A 22,826-nucleotide genomic window follows, 5' to 3' on the forward strand; every position below is an offset into this window, starting at 1 on the left:
AGAAAGGGCTTTAAATATCATGTAATCCAAGGGCATTAGTCACCATGAAAGGAAACCGAGGTCCTGAGAAGTTAAGTTTATTGTACAAATGTGTGTAGATAACAAGAGAACTGAGTCTAAAAGCATTTCTACAATGTTATAAACTTGATTAACTATAAACTTTATTGGTTTGGGTCAATTTCTAGTTTTCAAGGTACTCAACCTTCAGAGCTCTAAGACAGATTATTTTACCCAACTACAATGCTATAGAAATAAAATTGGATTGGCAAAAAAGTGGCATGAATTTTACCACAGGACAAGCTATCAATTAGTTAAGTAAGCTTAGACAAATCACTTCACCTCTCAGCCCCTTCAGTTGTAAAACACTGTAAAACAAGGTGATGGTGGTGGTTTAGCAACTAAGTCGTGTCTGACACTTGCTTCCCCATGGACTGTAACCCACCAGGCTCTTCTGTCCACTGGGCACAAATACCCTCTTGCAGATTTAAGACTGTATAATTTTGATGTTAGGTGCCAGTCTATCTAAAATTATAAATTTTAAAAACCAGATGCCACCAGTCTTACTCCTGTATCTATATTTCCAATCCTTCTTCCCCCTATGGTAAGATGCTTTCCTTAAGCAAGGCATCATTCTTTCAAAACATGTCTATTAACGACCAAACCTGTACTCTAAGCAAATGATTAGATTAAAACTGGGGGCTGGGACTTCCCTGGCAGTTCAGTGGTTAAGACTCTGCACTTCCAATGTAGGAGGCATAGATTCAACCTCAGGTTGGGAAACTGAGATTCCACATGACTTGTGGCGTGGCCAAAGAAAATCTGTTTTTAATGTTTTTTAAGTGGGGGCCTTAACATTCATCAACATCTTAAGTTTTCAAGGTCAGTACCATAGAGAGTAGTAATTTCCTCCTACAGATCTTCTCTAAAATTGGCAAAACCCAAATCTGAGGTGAATGACAAGAAATTAGTTTTACCTTCATACTGAATAACATAGTACATGATTCAACTGCTTCCTTTTTTCTTTTAGTGAAGATATAATCTAGTATTAAAAATAACAAATTGTTTAGTAGACTTGGCAAAATTTTAGAAATAGTGACTCAAAAAATTAAAATTTTAAAATAGATTACATCTTGTGATGAATTTTGAAACAACTAAAACAAATCCATTTTCTTTCTTGAATAAAAATGTTAACTTTTTCTTAAGGTTATCATCCTGGCATATGTTTAGCAGAGGCTATAGTCTCCTATAGTCTTCTCTAGGTGCTTTTCAAAGGTATGACATGGTGCTCCATAAATTCCCATGAAATATATGTATTATTCAGTAGAGGTGATTAAACAGCAATGTTCTGAAATACTTTTGCTTTGGAATATTTAACATCGTTACAAAATGTCATTGGGGTTATGTTTCATTTCCACTCAAAGCAGGAAGTAACTCTTCCCACATATACACAAAGGGAACTCCATTTCCCTGTTTCATCATTGATTGGATATTCTGCAGGTGCCCCAATATATCAAATGGTAGAGATAGTTTGACTCCAGCTCTGTTCCTTAGTGGGCTTCCCTGATAGCTCAGTTGGTAAAGAATTTGCCTGCAATGCAAGATACCCTGGTTCGATTCCTGGCTCAGGAAGATCCGCTGGAGAAGGGATAGGATACCCACTCCAGTATTCTTGAGCTTCCCCTGTGGCTCAGCTGGCAAAGAATCCGCCTGCAATGCGGGAGACCTGGGTCCCATCCCTGGGTTGGGAAGATCCCCTGAAGAAGGGAAAAGCTACCCACACCAGTATTCTGGCCTAGAGAAGTCCATGGACTGTATAGTCCATGGAGCTGCAAAAAGTTGGACATGACTGAGCCACTTTCAATTTCACTTAACTTTTTTCTGTTCCTTAGTGTTGAACAGTACGACTATCCACAGCAATGTCTGCTATGTAATGTACTCATCCTCCTTGACACTCTTACTTCATCATGCTGCTGCTGCTGCTGCTAAGTTGCTTCTGTCGTGTCCGACTCTGTGTGACCCCATAGATGGCAGCCCACCAGGCTCCCCCATCCCTGGGATTCTCCGGACAAGAACACGGGCAGGATACATATCCAATTAGTACTAAAGACTCTACCTTCAATTTTCTAGCAAATCCTGGCATTTCTTTTTTTCATTCATTTTTGCCTAGGTTACTATGCTAGTATTTTAGGTAGTGGCAGTAGTAAAAGCAGTAGTTAGGAATTACTGAGTTTTGTCAATACCTCTTAACTGGGGTCCATACTTCTGATCGTGAGTGGAAAAAAAATGATTTGGTATGAAAGATTTTAGCCTTTTGTATCCTGCATTATTGTAGAAATTTGTTCTATTCAATGGGTTCAATATATAAAAGAGGGATGACTTCAGGACCCAGTCCAAATTCAATATTATAAAGCCATTTATGACCTAGATTTTTTCTTATCCCTTAGCTTCCTGACTCTTTTCTCCCCGACCTTGGAGCTCCCCAATCTAAGCCTTTTGAATCCTTAAAAAACTAAAAACAGAGCTATCCTATGATCCAGCAATCCCACTCCTAGGCATATACCTTGAGAAAACCATAATTCAAAAAGATACATGCACCCCAATGTTCATTGCAGCACTGTTTACAATAGCCAAGACATTGAAGCAATCTAAATGTCTATCAATGGATGAATGGATAAAGAAGATGTGGTATATATATACAATGGAATATTCCTCAGTCATAAAATAAGAATGAAATAATGCCATTTGCAGTGACAAAGATGTACCTAGAGATTGTCATACTGAGTGAGGTAAGTCAGACAGGGAAAGATAAATATCATATATCACATATGTGGAATCTAAAAAAATAGTACAAATAAACTTATTTACAAAACAAAAATAGTCACAGATGTAGAAAGCAAACTTATGGTTACCAAGGGGAAAAAGGGAGAGAAGACTCTTTTCCACTCTCAGCCACTAGACACAAACTGAAATAATATTCCAGGCACTGTTCTAGGAAAAGGCATATAAAGATAAATATGAAACTGCCTCTATTCTCAACACATGGCCGGTGAAGAAAATGGGGAGATTGTGATTGACATATACAAACTACTATTAATATATATAAAATAGGTAACTAACAAGGACCTACTGTATAGCACAAGGAACTCTACTCAATACTTTGTAATGACCGTATGGGGAAAGAATCTAAAGAAGAGTGGAGATATATATATATATACAACTGATTCACTTTGCTGCACAGCAAAAAGTAATACAACCTTAGAAACAAGCCTCATTTTATACATTTCCCAAGGGTGAACTGTATCCTTCTAAGGACAGTTAGGACTTCCCTGGTGGCTTAGACGGTAAAGCTTGTGTCTACAATGTGGGAGACCCGGCTTGGAGCCCTGGGTTGGGAAGATCCCCTGGAGAAGGAAATGGCAATCCACTCCAGTACTATTGCCTGGAAAATCCCATGGACAGAGGAGCCTGGTAGGCTACAGTCTATGTGGTCGCAAAGAGTCAGACATGACTGAGCAACTTCACTTTCACTTTCAAGCGATTTCAAGGACTTCCCAGATGGTGCTAGTGGTAAAGAATCCACCTGCAATGCAGGAGACACAGAAGACACCGGTTGGATCCCTGAACAGGGACGATCCCCTGGAGGAGGAAATGGCAATCCACTCCAGTATTCTTGCCTGGAGAATCCCATGGACAGAGGAGCCTGGCAGGCTACAGTACAGAGTCAGAAAGAGTTGGACACAACTCAAGCGACTGAGCATGCACGCAGGGGATTCAAGCACAGGTATCACTTCCATGGAAATATTTCTGTGGACTTTTTTTTTTATTGGAGTATAATTGCTTTACAATGTTGTTAGTTTCTGCTGTACAGCAAAGTGAATCAACCATATGCATACATATCCTGCCCCCCTGCTCCCCGACAGCTAGCATTGCTATAAGCTCTACTGCACTCTCTTCTTCTTCCACCACAGCACATAACTCTCTGGAGTGTAGTTCTTGCTTAATTGTTGATATTCCTCACTGTATGGTTACCCCTACCCAGCCAAGTTTGCTATTCTGTCATCATGGGCTCCCCAGGACCTGGTAGCTACCCGGTGCTCAGTAAATATTGCTAGTGGTCAGATAGGGTTCATTAGGTGCATAACAATGCCTTTGTTTCCTTCAAAACATCCTAAGAATATCTCATCTTAAACTGTTTTTTCATTTATTCTCTCAGGAAGTCAACTAGTCATGTATTCATATATAGACATCAAGTGTATTCTACCCAATTACTAGAGTCAAGATCTGGTAGCAGATTTTAAAAAAACAAATAAATAAGCAGCACTTCTTGTAGAACTGCATGAGTAAATGTTATTTCTGTCTGGTATGTCATACTCACTCTTAGCCACTAGACACAAAGTGAAATAACATTCCGTGCACTGTTCTAGGCAGTGAGGTATAAAGATAAACACGAAACTGCCCCTATTCTCAACACACGGTCAGTGAAGAAAATGCAAACTAATTAAAAACTATTTTTTAAGAAAGATGTACACAGTGTCTTAAGAACACAGAGAAAACTATCTTTGAGAATCAAAGGAGTATTTGTTATTGAAGCATGCTGCTGCTGCTGCTAAGTCGCTTCAGTTGTGTCCAACTCTGTGCGACCCCATAGACGGCAGCCCACCAGGCTCCCCCGTCCCTGGGATTCTCCAGGCAAGAACACTGGAGTGGGTTGCCATTTCTTTCTCCAATGCATGAAAGTGAAAAGTGAAAGTGAAGTCGCTCAGTCGTGTCCGCCTCTTCCCGACCTCATAGACGGCAGCCCACCAGGCTCCTCTGTCCATGGGATTTTCCAGGCAAGAGTGCTGGAGTGGGGTGCCATTGCCTTCTCCCATATATAGTAATTTGTATCTGCTAATCTCAAACACCTAATTTATCCGTCTCTCTTTGCCCTTTGGTAACCATAAATTGTTTTTTATGTCTATTAATTTGTTTCTATCTTGTAAATAAGTTCATTTGTATCTTATTTTAGATTCTGCATGTGAGAGATATCATATGGTATTTGTCTTTCTCTTTCTGACTTACTTCACTTAGTATGGTAATATCTGGTTACATTCATGTTGCTGCACATGGCATTACTTTTGTTTTTTATGGCCAAGTAGTATTTCACTGTGTGTGTGTGTGCATATATGTATTATATATATATATATATATATATATATATATATATATATATATATATATCTCGGAGAAGGCAATGGCAACCCACTCCAGTACTCTTGCCTGAAAAATCCCATGGACAGAGGAGCCTGGTAGTCTGCAGTCCATGGGGTAGGGAAGAGTCGGACACAACTGAATGAATTCACTTTGACTTTTCACTTTCATGCATTGGAGAAGGAAATGGCAACCCACTCCAGTGTTCTTGCCTGAAGAATCCCAGGGACGGAGGAGCCTGGTGGGCTGCCGTCTGTGGGGTCGCACAGAGTCGGACACGACTGAAGTGACTTAGTAGTAGTAGTAGTAGTAGTAGTAGTAGTGTGTATATACATATATATATATATATATATATATAATAGATACATATGTGGCTTCCCAGGTGGCACTATTGATAAACAACTGGCTTGCCAATTCAGGAGATACAAGAGACTGGGTCCCATTCCTGGGTCAGGAAGATCCCCTGGAGGAGGGCATGGCAACCCACTCCAGTATTCTTGCCTGGAGATTCCCCTGGACAGAGGAGCCTGGTGGGCTATAGTCCATAGAGTCTCAGAAGAAACTTAGCACCCACACATGCATATATATATCACAGCTTTATTTATTCATCTGTCAATGAACATTTAATTTGCTTCGATGTCTTGGTTACTGTAAATAGTACTTCTATAAACGTTGGGGGTACATGTGTCTTTTTGAATTATGGTTTTCCCAGGGTATATATCCAGTAGTAGGATTGGTGAGTCATGTGATAGGTTTATTCTTAGTTTTTTAAAGGCAACTTTGTACTGTCCTCCATAGTGGTTGTACCAATTTACATTCCCACCATTCCCTTAAAAATGCTTATTCTAACACAACATTGTAAAGCAATTATCCTTCAATTAAAAAAAATTTTTAAACGCCTAGAGAGGACTTATGAAAAATTATTCCATAAGTACATATCAAATTTGAAATTATTACACCAACATACTGTAAAATCATTTTGAAAGACAATACAGTTTTCTCAGAATTTATAATCAACTTTGGGATATTTTATAGAAATGCTTTTTAAATTATTAAAAATTTAAAATTGTTAAAAATATTCTCCTTAAAAGTAGGGCTTACATTTCTGGTACATTTCCAATGAAACCCTTGTGGAATCTGATACATTCAGGCACTGGGTGCTCAGTAAAAATCATGGGTGGTCATTAGGTTATCAAATAGGCCTTTGACTAATTTCCTCTATTAGATATGATACATTAAATATGTATTATATGTATAATATATATTATAAATATATAATATAAATAATATATATACTAAATATGTATTATAATAAATTTCCTCTACTAAATATGATAAGTAAAATTTTGCATTCTAAAAATGATACAGGCTCTTTAATTTCAAAACATGCCTGATTTGTATTATAATTTGACATTAAATATCAAGATGTCTAAAAACTTTCCCACACTTTAACCCAGTGATGTTATTTCTGAGAACTAGCCTAAGGTTGTAGTCAGGGAATGAGAACTTTTATGCACAAATATTCATTAAATTTTTGCTTATAAGGTGCCTTCTCTTTTAAATGTGGGCTCAGGGTCCAGAGTTAAAGAAAGATTGACATAACTGATTTGAGACAAATGTAACTAACCCCAAGTGGAGGAATAGTTAAGTAAGCCATGCATCTGTCTATTAATGCAACCATAAAAATTCATGTTTACAAGGAGTTTGCAATGGCATGTTAAACTGCTTATAACATTACCTACAAAAGGGGTAGAAAACATATTATACAATAATTGTATACAATTATACAACTGAAATATTTAAACCTTGCTAATAAAAACTAGCCATGAAGGGACAACATCAAAGGAAATGCTTCAAAAAATTCAGTTTTTTTCCTTCTATTTTTAGACATTTTCCAAATTGTATCTAATGTGTGTACTTATTTCTATAATGGGGGGGGGGGGGCAATGTCACTTTATTAAGGGTGGCGTGGAGGGGGAAGGACAGAAAACAAGCCTGAGGGTGTTGGTGTTAGGATAGGATTGTATAAAGCTAAAGTATGCCTAAATTTCCACTTAAGGACTCAAGTGTATTCATAACGACAGTATTCAGTATTTCTGGCCAAGTGTTATTCTCAAGTGGAGTTGAGACTTGTCCTTTAAGTTCATTCTGAGCTCAGTATTGAGAAATGCTTTCCTATTGTTTCAACTTTACTCAGCAAATACTGTTGCTTTGGGGAAGCCCAGGTGGTTCAGTGGTAAATAATCCACCTGCCAATGCAGGAGACAAGGATTCAATCCCTGGAGAAGGAATGGCAACCTGCTCCAGGGTTCTTACCTGGAGAATCCCATGGACTGAAGAGTCTGGTGGGCTACCGTCCACGGGGTCACCAAGAGTCAGACACAACTTAGTGACAGAGCACACACTGCACACTCCCTGGTAACCATCCCCTGATGACAGGTTCCCACCACCTGAGTCATGTCCTTGGGCAAGAATGCACACAGGAGCCAAAGAATTCAAACACAATCATCACCAGGCCCCGGTAAGAGGTGGTGCTACCCTGCTTGTGAAATCACACTGCAGGAGTTCTTTGTCACGTACTGGCTAAGTATTAATATATCAACCAGTGGCTGGGGACGATCTTTCCCTTCCATCTGGGGTGGGAAAAAAAAAAACAGTATCACTGAGGGTTCTTTGTAAGCCACAGAAATCAAAGGGGGCTAATTTAAACCAAAACTGATTGTAAATTGAGTCCTGGGACTTCCCTGGTGGTCCAGTGGTTAAGACTTTGCCTTCAGTGCAGAGAGTGTGGGTTTAAGTCCTGGTCAGGGAGCTAAGACCCCACATGGCACTCTAAAGAATCAAAGCATGAAACAGAAGCAGTATGGTAACAAATATAATAAAGATTTGTCTTAAGAAAAGAAATTGAATCCTTTACAGAAGGAAAAACTAACCATGTCTCCCTGAAGAATGTGAACCAGAACAGTCCTAAGCTCTCCATCAGGGGCACATGGACAATCCCTATTGGGTAGTACCATCAGACTCGGCTTCCACCAGGTCTAATCTTATCAGTCCACTTATGACTAAAATTCCTTGTGGAGAAACAGCGAAACAGCCATCTTAGACCTATGCTGATCTCCCTTGGCAAGAAGAAAGCCCCACCAGGATCTCGTGGAATAGAAGGAAGTCATTCCTCAAAGGTAAGGAGGACCACACTTTGGGGTTTGCCCTACACAATCCCAGGGTGTACCTGTTTTTCAGGAATAACTATAAATAGCATCACTTTCGCTCACAAATATGTGTAAGTTTGGATAAGAAATTGCATGATTACTCCACACAAAGGAAAAACAAGGCATTGTTAACCAAAGGGGGAGAAGCAGTGCTGAGCTGGTGAAGATAGCCACCATCCCAATCAGACCCTTAGAGGAGGCCGACACAAAGAGTTTTGCACCCAATCTCTCAGGTCAAAGAATCACAGTCAGAAGTCTTTGTCAGTCTTCAGCTTTCGACTCCAATATGAAAATAACATTTCTGTACTCACCCCCTATGTTTTGAATTATTATGACTTTGACCCAATAATTCTACTCCCTTGTCTTCCTATGTCCTTCTGCTAAACTCCTAACTGTTAAAATGTTATCTTTTTACTGCTGCTTTTTTAGCTTAATTTGTGCTCTCCTGCTTTCCAAAATAGAATGTTAACATCCATTCACCCAGCTGGAGGGTCAGGGTGATACCAGAGTCAATATTCCCCAAAGCATGTGTAGGATAGCTGCTGTACCCCTCTTGCTGACTAATAATGAATCAAATAGCGCCTTTTCATTCTGATTTCCTCTGAGAGGCTGTTCTACAAGCATGGGGTCAACTTAAAGGAACACGGTTTTTGTTTAAAAATTTCTCCTTTCATTAGTGCACTTAAATTACTTTCTTGCAAACTCTGCTTGTTACCTAAATGTACTAGCACTTTTGTTACCTAATTAGCTTTCTTATCAGAATTCCAACCAAAAATAACAAGAAATGTAATAATGATAAGGTATCCTGCCCCCTCCAAACAGATTTCCTTTCGCGCTTTATCTCTAGGTACTGTTCTGGCTTGTTTTAATTAAAGTATCAGAAATTATTAGGCTCAAATTATTTCTTGATCTAGTGCTCAAATTCTCCTGAAAAACTGCTTCTTCTGCCTCCGTATTTAAACCTTTATCAGTGTGAGGCAGATGAGTTTCCACATGTATGAAACTGGATTCATGTAATTCAGTATAAATTTTAGAGGAAAAGCCTAATTTAGCCTCTAAGTAATTAGACAAACAAATCGGATTTGGCCACACTGAGCTACCATGGTTTAAATACTCATGTCTCTTCTCAGGTTCTCTTGGATCATCAAAATGAACATTAAGGTGCAAAAAAAGCCTTATGAAATTTAGCATGGAGTTGTGAAATTCAAAGCAAAGATCTTATTTATTTTTTCATAAGAGGGATGGGGGCAAAAATCACCAAGTTCAAACCACTAACTTAAGTAGTATTCAAGGAGGGTAGTCATGTCTGTTACAGGCTTTAAAAACACCGATGAGAGGGTGCCTTTAAATCCCAGCATTGAGAAGGAGAAAACCATAAGACATATTGGTTATTTGTTTTCCTCATACTCTGTGAAAAAAATTCAGGTTGGAATCTGTTTACTTCTAATAGAGCTGTGTGAGAGGTTCACTTTCTTTGAAGTCGTCTGCAATATGATTCCCTTCTGTACTGTCAAGCTTGGTTATGGCAATTACCAGGCCGCCATTTTGAACTTGTGTCTTATTGGAGCATCAATCCTTACCCGGGTGTTTGCAGGTTGGCTTGCTGATGTCTGCCTAGGAAGAAACAAGCTGGTCCATATTTGCTTATTTCTGCATTTTCTAGGTGAGTGTCCACTTCTGACTGGATTGTTTTACAACTTATTTTAGTGGATTTTTATTAGAATGTTTGATTTACATTATTCCCACCTTGTTTTTAGCATAAAGTGTAATAAATGAGCCTAGAATGTTGTTTCAATTTATTTTATTCTCTGTATAATTTGAGGGATACTAGTAAGTGTGTATGTATGTATGTGTGTCTCTGTGTGTTAGAAGTTGCTTTGATACCTTTATCATTGCATTGATTATATTTTATATTAATTATCTCTTCAAATGTCTGTCTTCTGTAGAATGCCCTCCTTTTCCCCCTTCCTATCACAAGCCCAAATTTGTGACAAATTCTATGTGAAATGTGATGTTTATTTGCTTCACAATTAAAATGAAATGTGCTAAAAAGGTGTTTTGAAGTTCATGTAGAATAACTGAGAAACATTTTCATGAAAAAAGTGATCTTTTAATTAGTCATATAGTAATTAAGATTGCATTTGATACATGATTTCCATGTTATGAGCTATGGTTACCTGCTAAAAAAATGAGTGAATTTAACACTATCCTGTGCTACTTTACATAACAAAAAAAGAAATATATCCTTAAAATTTTGGGAGCAAAGTGATTGCAAGCAATATTGGTAAAATATCAAGTTTGTTTGATAAGGTATAGAGACCAAGTTGATGAACAGTTTAGAAATTTAGACTGTGAAGTTCAACATGGTCTTCTAGACACAAAGGAATTACTGAAGATGAGATGAACACGTTTGGGAAATCTTCCAATAAACAATCACAGTGAGAGATTAGAGAAAACAGAAAATCTCTGGATGCTGGTCTAGTTGATGGAGAAGTATCAATTCAGGAAAGAGCATAAAACAACAACAACAAAAAACCTCATCGACTAAATAAGAGCACAAATATGAGGGAAGGACAGAAATTAACTCCAAGTTGAGCTGAGAAACTTAGGAAGGTAGTTCATCAAAACCAACCAGTGCAGCAGAAATGCAGTTTTGGGTGAGAGGGAAGATGATGAGGAAGTGATGGGTAGCAGATACTCAGCCTATGTACATTTATATCAGATGGCCAAGTACCATTCACTAAATCGATCAGAGTGTGATTCAAACTTGTAAACTGCTTCAGTTCTGTGAAACATAAACTAAGTCACTGCATGGCAAATACTCATTCACCATTCCACAAATGTTTCTCATTGACTACTAGGCATTGTTCCAGATTCTGGAATGTAATAGAGAAGAAGGCAGTCTCTTTTCTTATGAAGCTAACTTTCTCAAATGGGACACGAGAAAATCAAGAAATAGCTATTTTGTTGGGTGGTAATGCACAATGATGAAAAATAAAGCTGGGGGAGTGGACAGGACAGACTAGATAGTGACAAGCCTGCTCTTCTGTATCAGGGAATATTTTCTGATGAGGAGGCATTTAAGCATGATTTACTCTTTTTTACTTGGTAACAGACTACATAGCAGTGTACATATACATCAGTGCCAATCACCTTTGCAGATAAGATCATCTATATCATTTTTCTAGATTCCACATGTATGTGTTGATATCCGGTATTTGTTTCTCTCTTTCTGACTTACTTCACCCTGTATGATAGTCTCTAGGTTCATATGTGCCTCTACAAATGACCCAACTTCATTCCTTTTTATGGCTGAGTAATACTTCATTGTATATTGTGTACCACATGTTCTTTATCCATTCCTCTGTTGATGGACATCAGGAAATTAAAAAAAACAGGGGATATATGTATATGTATGTGTAGACGTAGAGCTGATTCACTTTGCTATACAGTGGAAACTAACACAATATTGTAAAGTAACTATACTCCAACAAAAAATTTAAAAAAGAAAAATATAAGCAATTCACGTTAAAAAAAAAACCAAAAGTTTTCTTTAACAGGCTTCTGAGTTGCTTAAGATCATAGCGTTTTCTGTCTCTATTGATTAAGAACAAATAACCGTTGTGAAAGATGGTTTTCTCTGAGGGGTGGGAGTGCAGACATCTTTATTATCTCACATCAGGTGTTTCTGAATTGTTTTAATTTTGTTTAAATGGACTTGATGTGTTCTCCCCCAAACCCTTCTCCCATACGGGCTACCACATAACACTGAGCAGAGTTGCATGTGCCGTACAATAGGTCCTTGTTGATTATCTGTTTTAAACATAGCAGTGTGTGTATATGTATGGCTGAGTCCCTTTGCTATTCACCTAAAACTATCAGAACATTGTTAATCGGTTATACTCCAATACAAAATAAAAAGTTCCTCCCAAATGGACATGATTTGTTTATATATTCTGAGAGGTGGTTTGAGTTTGAGGGAAAAATAAACTAGGACTCTGGATTCATTAAAAACACATATTGAGGGAAATATTTACTTTTAGGAAAATTATATTGCCTCCAGAATTGCCATGATTAATATTTTAATAAGACTATCACAAGACGAGGCTACATTCAGAAGAAAAACTTTATTTCTGGTGTGCTTTGGTGAGTCAGTGGTCTATGCATATTTATTTCTCTTTTTCTCCATCTACGGGCACTGCTTTATTATCTGTGGCTTCCTTTCCCTTGGAGGATTTCTACATGGGCACTCACCATCTGATTAACAACGTACCCAAAAAAGAGCAGACAAGGCTGTTTCACGTAGCACTGTTGGCCGTCTGCCTCGGCACAGGAGGAATCAGAGCTGTAGTCTGTCCATTGGGTGCTTACAGCCTTCAGGAGTGTGGATCCCAGAAACAAACATCCCTTTTTAACTGGGAAGTAGAGCTAGCTAGGAGAGAAAACAGGCTTATAACATCCTTTTCCCTTTGTGCATTTCTCATTGTTTGCTCTCTGGGTCCATTTTGATGGCAGTCATTCAGCCTTTGCCATTGATTGGGCTGGATGACAGTGAGATAATACCTGTGACAGTGATTAAGCCAGTAGTCCCAGGAGCCTACGAGTCAGGTATAGACCAATACAGCTTAATGGCACCTTCTTGAAACACATTGATGAATTTGTCCTCCACATAAACAAGTGTGAGATGGTGTGTTGTATTGAATAGAAGATGGTTTTGGAGTCAAACAGGCCTTGGTGGAAATCTCAGCTCTACACAATTGCCTGATCTTAGTAATGTCATTTATTCTTTATGAGTTTAACCATTTCTGAAGGGTTATCATAATACCTCTTCTTGGATTTTCTTAGAAGTAATAATATGTATATTGCTGGTAGAGAACATGGCACATAGCAGTAATCAATAACTTGTTTTTCTTAGTTATGTCTACATTGTAATAGACTAATTCGGCAGGGATTATAAATTCAGCAAGAAGATGAGAAGGATGGAAGAAGAATTTTACTTCTTAAATATCCATTAAAGCATCAACCAACATCTCTATTTCACATTCACTCCACCCCCAGCACCTGACAGAACTTCTAGTCCATAGAAATCAAACCACATTTCTATGAGTCTTTCTCTCCCAGTGAGTTCTTTTACAGTGTTATGTGTTTCTAAAGAACCAATTTTAATTATCAAATGCAAATTCAAGAAAAAAGTTGAAATTTTGATCTTAAGAAAATGTAGTTCAACACTTAGTAGAGAACTTTGTTGTTATTGTCATTCATTAATGGATATCAGGTATATGAGATATGTTGTCTTTCTTCCTCTTCTCTGTGAAATGAGTTAGCAACATTTTTCTAAAATATTGCGTTTTCCACCAGTGTTAGCAATAGATAAAAGCAAAGCAGAAATAGGATCAGACAAAATGTCTAAAGAGAACTCATATTTAAAGCATTAAATGAAAAAATTATAATAAATATTATTTAGGTATTATTACATGTAGCTATCTGAGACATTTCCTTTTTTCTTTCTGTCTTTCTTTCTTCCTTCCTTTTCTTTTCCCCACCCTCCTGCCATATTATATTAATATTACAAAGCACTCAGGCCCATTTTGGATTAAGTCCAGACGAAAGAGAATAATGCTATTTTACCAAAGGTGGAAGGAACTCTACTTCTTACAGCAAATTCTGCCTCCTTGACCTGCCCAAAGGAGAAAGAAAAATCTTTCTTTTTTATTCTATTCGGAGGTTTTAATCCTTAATTAGCAACATCATTTTGATTAAATAAGACTCTGGAGGATTAAGACTAGAGAGCAATCAGTTGTTCTGAAAGATAGCTCTGGAGAATTTATTGTACTGTGGTCTTAGTCATTCAGAATTGTGTTTAATCAAAGTGACATTTCTCAGCGTTGATTACAAAGGAGACATTATATGAATGAAATATTTCCTCAGGGAAACGGAGGGGACACCCAATGGGTTTGTGCTTTAGGACATTGGAAAGGGGGATGAGGAATAGGGTGAAAATGAATTTCTGGAGCCAGGCCACATTTAAGATGAACACCTTTATATTGGGTTACTTATTATTTTCTGATTTCATTAAAATCTCCAATAAAGGCATAATGCAACATTTTTTTTAAATTAAGGGTTCTGTGAAAGGGATATAAAGAATCAGAATGTTATTCTTTAACATGATGAAAGACTGTAGAAATAATAAGCTCCTTGAAGGCTGAAGATGGTTGTTTTTTCTTTCTCAGTTCAAATACTAAACTATGGAAAAACTTTTATGAACAGCTGCTTGTTGCAGTTTATAGAAATGAATGTTCGTTCTATTCTTGTACATACTGCAGGGGTTGGTGGCAAGATGGATAGAACCCCTGCTGGGCAGCCAGGCAGCTGGCAGGAACCCGGCTGTGTCACTTAGGTGTCTTAGGTTTTCAGCAAGTTTCTTCACCTCTCAAAGCCCCGGGTCCCTCAGCCACAGAATGTGGATGCTTTGGAGGGCTGTTGTGGAGTTTTTATGCAAAGTACCAGGGCACATTATAGGTTTTCAAATCAGGGTAGCTATGACCAATGTTATTCAATGATGAGTAAGTCATCAGCTAAAGTCATTGTCCAACTTCTGGGAAAGAGGAAGGCCATTTAGGAGAAGGTCATCTTTAAAATGAGCCGCTCCTTGATTTATCGTCTATTTCTTCAAGTCAAAAATGCCCCTAGAAATGACAAGCCTAGTTAATATAATGAATTTCAGTAGTGGCTTTTGAAAAAGCAACATACCACTTGAATCCATAACCACTTGAAGGTTGCATCCAGTTCCGGTTTCAGCACAGATGTCAGATGTTCATAGTTACGGGACCCTTAATGAGATGTGTCATTGCATCTCTACCACCTAACGATCATGTGAAATAGTGTAGACTGGAAGTCTCAGGCACTGAAAGCACCACTTCCGAGTGGAGCTGCCAAATGTAGGTGAGAAAACCTCTCCCAGCCAACATCACCATCTGGTACTGGATTATCCTCAAATATGTACCTCATTGAAAGAATAAAGCTAAGCTCCCTGAAATCAAGAGGCACAGTAATCTGCCAGCTTCTGCTCGTGCCATCACCCAGAACTGAACCTGGCTCTTTCAGTATTTTCCAAACGCTGAGGTGTACAATTAAGAGTTACCATACTGGAGATCATATGAGTAAATACACCTGTGCAGAATCTTTTCCGGAATCAAACTGAATGGTGAATAATTAAGTCTGTTCATGACCGTAATTTCAAATCCTACCACAGTTAAACTTAAATCTTGCTCCCTCACGTCTCTACTTGGGGTTTCCCTGGTGGCTCAGATGGTACAGAATCTGTCCACAATGCAAGAGACCTAGGTTCTATCTCTGGGTCGGGAAGATCCCCTGGAGAAGGGAATAGCAGCCCACTCCAGTATTCTTGCCTGGAGAATTCCATGGACAGAGAAGCCTGGTGGGCTACAGTTTATGAGATCGCAAAGAATCGGACATGACTGAGCGACTAACACTCACTCATATCTTTGCTTACTTCACCTGATAATTTGCATCCCGTCTGCATATCATAGTCTGTTGTGAACCAGTTACCAGAGTGAATTCTACATGCTGTAAAGGCTCAAATAGGATATTGGTAAATTTCTTGTAAAAGTCTAGAGACTGAATTATTCCATCCCTGAAATTTTGACTATCTGGTACTCAGTTTGACTCTACATAATATATGTCTCCTACTAAACTGTTCTGATTTAAAATACTTGCTCAAATTTAATATTTTTTATCTTAGGAAAATACTAGAGGTAAAAAATCATTATCCCACAGCCTTTTTTTTCAAACCTGTTGTAATATTTTACTAAAGTATTGTCTGAGAGAAAGTGAAAGTTAGTCACTTAGTTGTGTCTGACTCTTTGTAACCCCATGGACTGTAGCCCACCAGACTCTTCTGTCCATGGGATTCTCCAGGCAAGAATACTGGAGTGGGTTGCCATTCCCTTCTCCAGGGCATCTTCCCAACCCAGGGATCAAACCTGGGTCTCCTGCATTTCAGGTGGATTCTTTACCAGCTAAGCCACCAGGGAGTATTAGAGTATTGTCTGAAAGAAGTGATTCTCAAACCTAGATGTCCAGGAAAGCTTAAAAATACTGATGCCTGGACCCTGCCACCAGAAATTCTGATCATGTTAATTTGAGGTGGGAACCAGAGGCTTTTTTTTTTAAGCTGCCTAAGTAGTCAGGTTTGAGAACCACTGCTCTCAAGCAGTGTTGCCTGATTTTAAGAATCATTTGAGGATTTTATTAAAAAATGTTCCCCAAAACTCTACTTAATGCAGTGTGATGACTTGAATGGAAAGGAAATTCAAAAGGGAGAGGGTATATGTATGTGTATGGTTGATTCATTTTGCAGTACAGTAGTAATTAACACAACATTGTAAAGTAATGATATGCCAATAAAAATTAATTAAAAAACAAAACAAACAAACAAAAAACATTGCCCATGTCCCTACCTCCAACTTCTCAGATCAGAATTTCCTGGGAGCATAGCTGGGGAATGTGCATTTTTACCAAGTGCTTCAGAATTTTGAAAACAGTTCGAGAGACTTAAGAAAAGAGAATTCCACACATGGTCTGGATTTTTGAAAAGAAATAGAGCTAAACACTAATGGAAGCACTTATTTTGTACGAAGATGCTTCAGAAAATTTTGATGATTCATAACAGTTTTTCTTTACCACTCCAGAAATCTACCTGATTGAGAAATCCTACCTAATCCTTTAGGAGAAAAACAAAATATGAAATTACACAATTCTGCAATGGTAAAATCATAATTTACAAGATACATTTCAGCTAACAAAATCAAAACAGTTCTTGGCATAGTCTTATTAGAACTCATTTCTTATTAGTACTCACTAACATGGACATAACTCTTTTTATTGCTTTGCTTTATTGTGCTTCACAGGGAATAGAATTTTTAAGTTCATAAATTTATAAATTTTTATGAATCGTAAATTTCATAAAATTTACAAATTGCAAGTTAATGACAGCCTTGTGTGTAGCAAGTCTATTGGTGCCGTTTTTTCCAACAGCCTTTGCTGACTTTGTGTCTCTGAAGCATCTGATAATTCTCACAGTATGTAAACTTCATTATTATTATTTTATTTAATATGGTGATCTGTGATCAGTGAACCTTGATGTTACTACCACCATGCACTCAAGGCTCAGATGATGGTTAGTATTATTTAGCAATAAAATATTTTTAAATTAAGGTAAGCATATTATTTTTTTAGGCATAATGCTATAGCACATTCAATGCATTATAACTTTTATATACACTGGAAAACCAAAAAGTTTTTGCAACTTCATGCCCCCTGTTATATCTTGGTGGTCTGAAACCAGACCCATAGTATTGATATCTTCAAGGTATGCTTGCACTCAGAATATCTTCTAAGTTGAATACTGAGGAATAGCTTGTAAACTATTAAACTATTAAAAAACCACTAGACCTTCCAAAATTCTATTTGCCTGGGCTCCAGCCAAGTTTAACAAATGTGCCCACTCAACGTAGTAACAACAGGCACCTCCTCTGTTATCTTTGCCAAAATTGTCAGCATTCAGAAAACACTCAGAATTTCTCTCTGACATACAATGATAAACTAAAAAATATTGAGAAAAAGGAAAAAAAAAAAAAAAAGAAATTTCTTACATTTCTTACTGATCCTGCAGCCTCCCGCTTTTTCTTAAGGCCTGTGTGGTGGCTCTTAACCTGTAGGTGCGTCAATAGTGACTTACTATCATCAATAAACATGCAGTGGTTCAAAGATCTTAAACTCAGAAAATGAGAAAATGATACACCTTTTTTTAAAAAAAGCAACAGAGTAAATTTGAAGACCTAGTGGGCTTTATCAGGTCATTCATGAATTGGGGAGCATCTCTTCTAACAACCAGAATGGTGCTTTGAGGGGTTGTACGAAATGGAAGCCTTTTGTAGGAAGAAGGATAGGGCATGGGAGCTATTAGAAAAAGAAAAGAAAGCATTATTTTTGGGTCAGGATATCTTCTTTTGGGAGTGGGTATTGGGAAGGGAATGGCAACGGTTGCACCACATAGATTGCTGCTTTTTCTCCTGAGGGATGGAGAGGTTCACAAGACAGATGACTTCATTGATGCTGACGAGAAAATTCCAGACTGGTTGATTACATTTCTGGGGAGGCTCAAAACTTCAAGTAAGTCATGTATCTAAGTCTAGGTTTGGTATCATGGACTTTAGCCCAAGTGACATTATTTTGGGCCTGGTTTTCTCTTCAACAGCATTAACAACTGTTAAAATTGGGATGTTGACAGAAGAAAGGGAAATAAAGACAGAAAGGGAATGAGAGCAAGTTAGAAGAGTGAGAGGCAGGGAGAGCAAAGAAAGAGAATGAAGCAGTCCCCTGAGTTTCTTAATTAAAAATAAACCTTTTATTTAAATTTTGCTGCCTGTCCACCAAAATTAATGATCTTCTTTTATTAAGCTGTCTTTTCTTTAATAGCATTGTTGAAAAATACTTATAGATGAAAAGTAGGAAAAAATTATATAAATGAATTTATTTACAAAACAAAAACAGACTCACTAATTTTGGAAACAAACTTATGGTTAAAGAGAAGAAACTTAGCAGAGAGGGATAAATTAGGAGCTTGGGATGAACACACAGATACTACTATATTACTATTGTTTAATTGTTCAGTCGTGTCCTATTCTTCTGCAATCCCATGGACTGTAGCCCTCCAGGCTCCTCTGTTCATGGGATTTCCCAAGCAAGAATACTGGAGTGGGTTGCCATTTCCTTCTCCAGGGGATCTCCCTGACCCAAGGCTCGAATCTGGATCCTGCATTGGCAGGTGGGTTCTTTAACACTGAGCCACCTGGGAAGCCCACAGAACTATATTTATATAATAGATAATCAACAAGGACCTATTGTACAGCATGGGGAACTCTACTCAGTATTCTGTAATAACCCAATGTGGGAAAAGAATCTGAAAAAAAATGAATATATGTACTATTTAACTGATTCACTATGCTGTATACTTGAAACCAACACAAACATTGTTAATCAACTATACTCCAATAATTTTAAGTAGAAACTGCAAAACTTCCTCTGGTCTCTCTTTCTCCAAGTTCATGTCAGCTAGGTTATTCTTTGAAGTATTTCAGTGGGCCAGTGGTCATGCTAAAAGAAGCAGTGGCTGACAACAGCTGCTGCTGCTGCTAAGTCACTTCAGTCGTGTCCAACTCTGTGTGACCCCATAGACGGCAGCCCACCAGGCTGCACCGTCCCTGGGATTCTCCAGACAAGAACACTGGAGTGGGTTGCCATTTCCTTCTCCAATGCATGAAAGTGAAAAGTGAAAGGGAAGTCGCTCAGTCATGTCCAACTCTTCGAGACCCCATGGACTGCAGCCCACCAGGCTCCTCCGCCCATGGGCTTTGCCAGGCAAGAGTACTGGCATGGGGTGCCATCGCTTTCTCCGATTGACAACAGCATCCACTATGAAATCAGCGCCCCACTGTTACATTGACTCTTCTAAACAGTTCAATTTTAACCCATTGAAGAGCCACAAATCCAGGTGAAGAGCCACCATAATCCTGGTGAATTATCTCAGTATCATTCCATGAAGAATAACATATTCTCTCTGAACTCTTAAAATTATCCACTAAGACTTGGGAGACCTGGAAGTTTTCCTCCCCTCTTTCATTATGTTCTCAAGTAGGATGGAAAGCCCATTTCAAACTGTTTCTCTTATAATCACTTAAAATAAGTCTGAAGCATGTCAAAATTGGTCAGTCTAAAAAATGACAAAACATTTGAGTGACTTTAAAAATTATTACTAAATATGTTTGTTAGCCATCTGTATGTCTTTTTTGGAGAAATGTCTATTTAGTTCTTTGGCCCATTTTTTGATTGGGTCATTTATTTTTCTGGAGTTGAGCTGTAGGAGTTGCTTGTATATTTTTGAGATTAGTTGTTTGTCAGTTGCTTCATTTGCTATTATTTTCTCCCATTCTGAAGGCTGTCTTTTCACCTTGCTGATAGTTTCCTTTGATGTGCAGAAGCTTTTAAGGTTAATTAGGTCCCATTTGTTTATTTTTGCTTTTATTTCCGATATTCTGGGAGGTGGGTCATAGAGGATCCTGCTGTGATGTATGTCAGAGAGTGTTTTGCCTATGTTCTCCTCTAGGAGTTTTATAGTTTCTGGTCTTATGTTTAGATCTTTAATCCATTTTGAGTTTATTTTTGTGTATGGTGTTAGAAAGTGTTCTAGTTTCATTCTTTTACAAGTGGTTGACCAGTTTTCCCAGCACCACTTGTTAAAGAGATTGTCTTTAATCCATTGTATATTCTTGCCTCCTTTGTCAAAGATAAGGTGTCCATATGTGCGTGGATTTATCTCTGGGCTTTCTATAGATCTATATTTCTGTCTTTGTGCCAATACCATGCTGTCTTGATAACTGTGGCTTTGTAGTAGAGCCTGAAGTCAGGTAGGTTGATTCCTCCAGTTCCATTCTTCTTTCTCAAGATCGCTTTGGTTATTCGAGGTTAGATGGCTAACAAACACATGAAAAGATGCTCAACATCACTCATTATCAGAGAAATGCAAATCAAGACCACTATGAGGTACCATTTCACACCAGTCAGAATGGCTTCGATCCAAAAGTCTACAAATAATAAATGTTGGAGAGGGTGTGGAGAAAAGGGAACCCTCTTACACTGTTGGTGGGAATGCAAACTAGTACAGCCACTATGGAGAACAGTGTGGAGATTCCTTAAAAAACTGGAAACAGAACTGCCTTATGATCCAGCAATCCCACTGCTGGGAATACACACTGAGGAAACCAGAAGGGAAAGAGACACGTGTACCCCAGTGTTCATCGCAGCACTGTTTATAATAGCCAGGACATGGAAGCAACCTAGATGTCCATCAGCAGATGAATGGATAAGAAAGCAGTGGTACATATACACAATGGAGTATTACTCAGCCATTAAAAAGAATTCATTTGAATCCATTCTAATGAGGTGGATGAAACTGGAGCCTATTATACAGAGTGAAGTAAGCCAGAAGGAAAAATACCAATACAGTATACTAACGCATATATATGGAATTTAGAAAGATGATAACAATAACCCTGTGTATGAGACAGCAAAAGAGACACTGATGTATGGAACAGTCTTATGGACTCTGTGGGAGAGGGAGAGGGTGGGAGATTTGGGAGAATGGCATTGAAACATGTGAAATATCATGTATGAAACGAGATGCCAGTCCAGGTTCAATGCATGATACTGGATGCTTGGGGCTATTGCACTGGGACGACCCAGAGGGATGGTATGGGGAGGGAGGAGGAAGGAGGGTTCAGGATGGGGAGCACATGTATACCTGTGATGGATTCATTTTGATATTTGGCAAAACTAACACAATTACGTAAAGTTTAAAAATAAAATAAAATAAATTAAAAAAATTAAAATTATTACTAAATAAATTATGGCTAATTTTAAAAATTATTAATCTGAAAAGGTTTGCTAAATTTTGCAGCGATAAGGTTTTTCCCCTTTATTTGTATTCAACACTGTGGAATCATGAAGACCAAAAAAAAAATTACCATTTATATATACTCCCAATTATTTGCAGTTCCCAGTCTGTGTTTAAAAGTAGACTAAAGAAACATATTTTTACTGCTGCTTTCAATTTTCCTTAATCACTAGTATTTATTTTGCTTTAGTGCTTTGCTCTCTGACTTTCTGTGCGAGAGGTGCTTTATATATTCAATTTGCTAGTGAGCTATGAGATGAAAGGAGTCTTAATGGTGAGTTTGAGGACTGTGGATTTTTATTTCTTTTATTTTTTTTACAGTTGATACATATATAATTTTACCCTTAATTATCTATGGCTTGTCCTGTCCATGGATCAACAAAGACATATATAAAACGTGATTGTACTGGGCAATTCTTTTAGAAAATTACACAATCAAATAGGTCGGGTGACATTTGTTAAAATACACTTAGTACTTTATGTGAAATCTCTTCCTATACAGAGATATTCAGCACTATAATTCTTTGGTTTATAACTATATTTCACAAGATGTAAGTCTTGGAAGAATTGTAATTTTCCTTGACCCTCTTTAAAGTAATTCCGTTTACATTCCCCAGTGGTGTACTGAAGAGTCTCAGGGAGTCCTCATGGATTTCTCTGCAATACTTAGCATTTGAAACAGGGTTTCTTAAAAATTAAAAGGACTATAACATTGCTTGCAGCTCCAGCTTCTCTTTGTTATTACCAGCCACAGTTCAAGTGTCCGGCTTGAAGAAGCATTAAAGATGACCTGAGGTAGAGCCAAGGGACTCTATCCCATTGTCCTAGAAAATTCTAACTTTGTACCTCCCCTGCATGGTGGTACATAAATCACTATTAGTAGATTATAGTCA

The 22,826-nt window shown here is 37.9% G+C and overlaps 1 protein-coding gene across 1 annotated transcript in view; it reads left to right on the forward strand.

Moving 5' to 3' along the window:
• The first annotated feature begins 9,701 nt into the window (after positions 1-9,701).
• SLC15A5 (solute carrier family 15 member 5) overlaps positions 9,702-22,826 on the forward strand; it is a 95,479-nt gene continuing 82,354 nt past the window's right edge. Inside the window, 2 exon segments of the mRNA XM_019960123.2 lie at positions 9,702-10,060; positions 12,593-12,826. Coding sequence (XP_019815682.2) covers positions 9,702-10,060; positions 12,593-12,826 — 593 coding nt within the window.

This window comes from Bos indicus, chromosome 5 (genome assembly GCF_029378745.1).
Source record: "Bos indicus isolate NIAB-ARS_2022 breed Sahiwal x Tharparkar chromosome 5, NIAB-ARS_B.indTharparkar_mat_pri_1.0, whole genome shotgun sequence".
NCBI lineage: Eukaryota > Metazoa > Chordata > Mammalia > Artiodactyla > Bovidae > Bos > Bos indicus.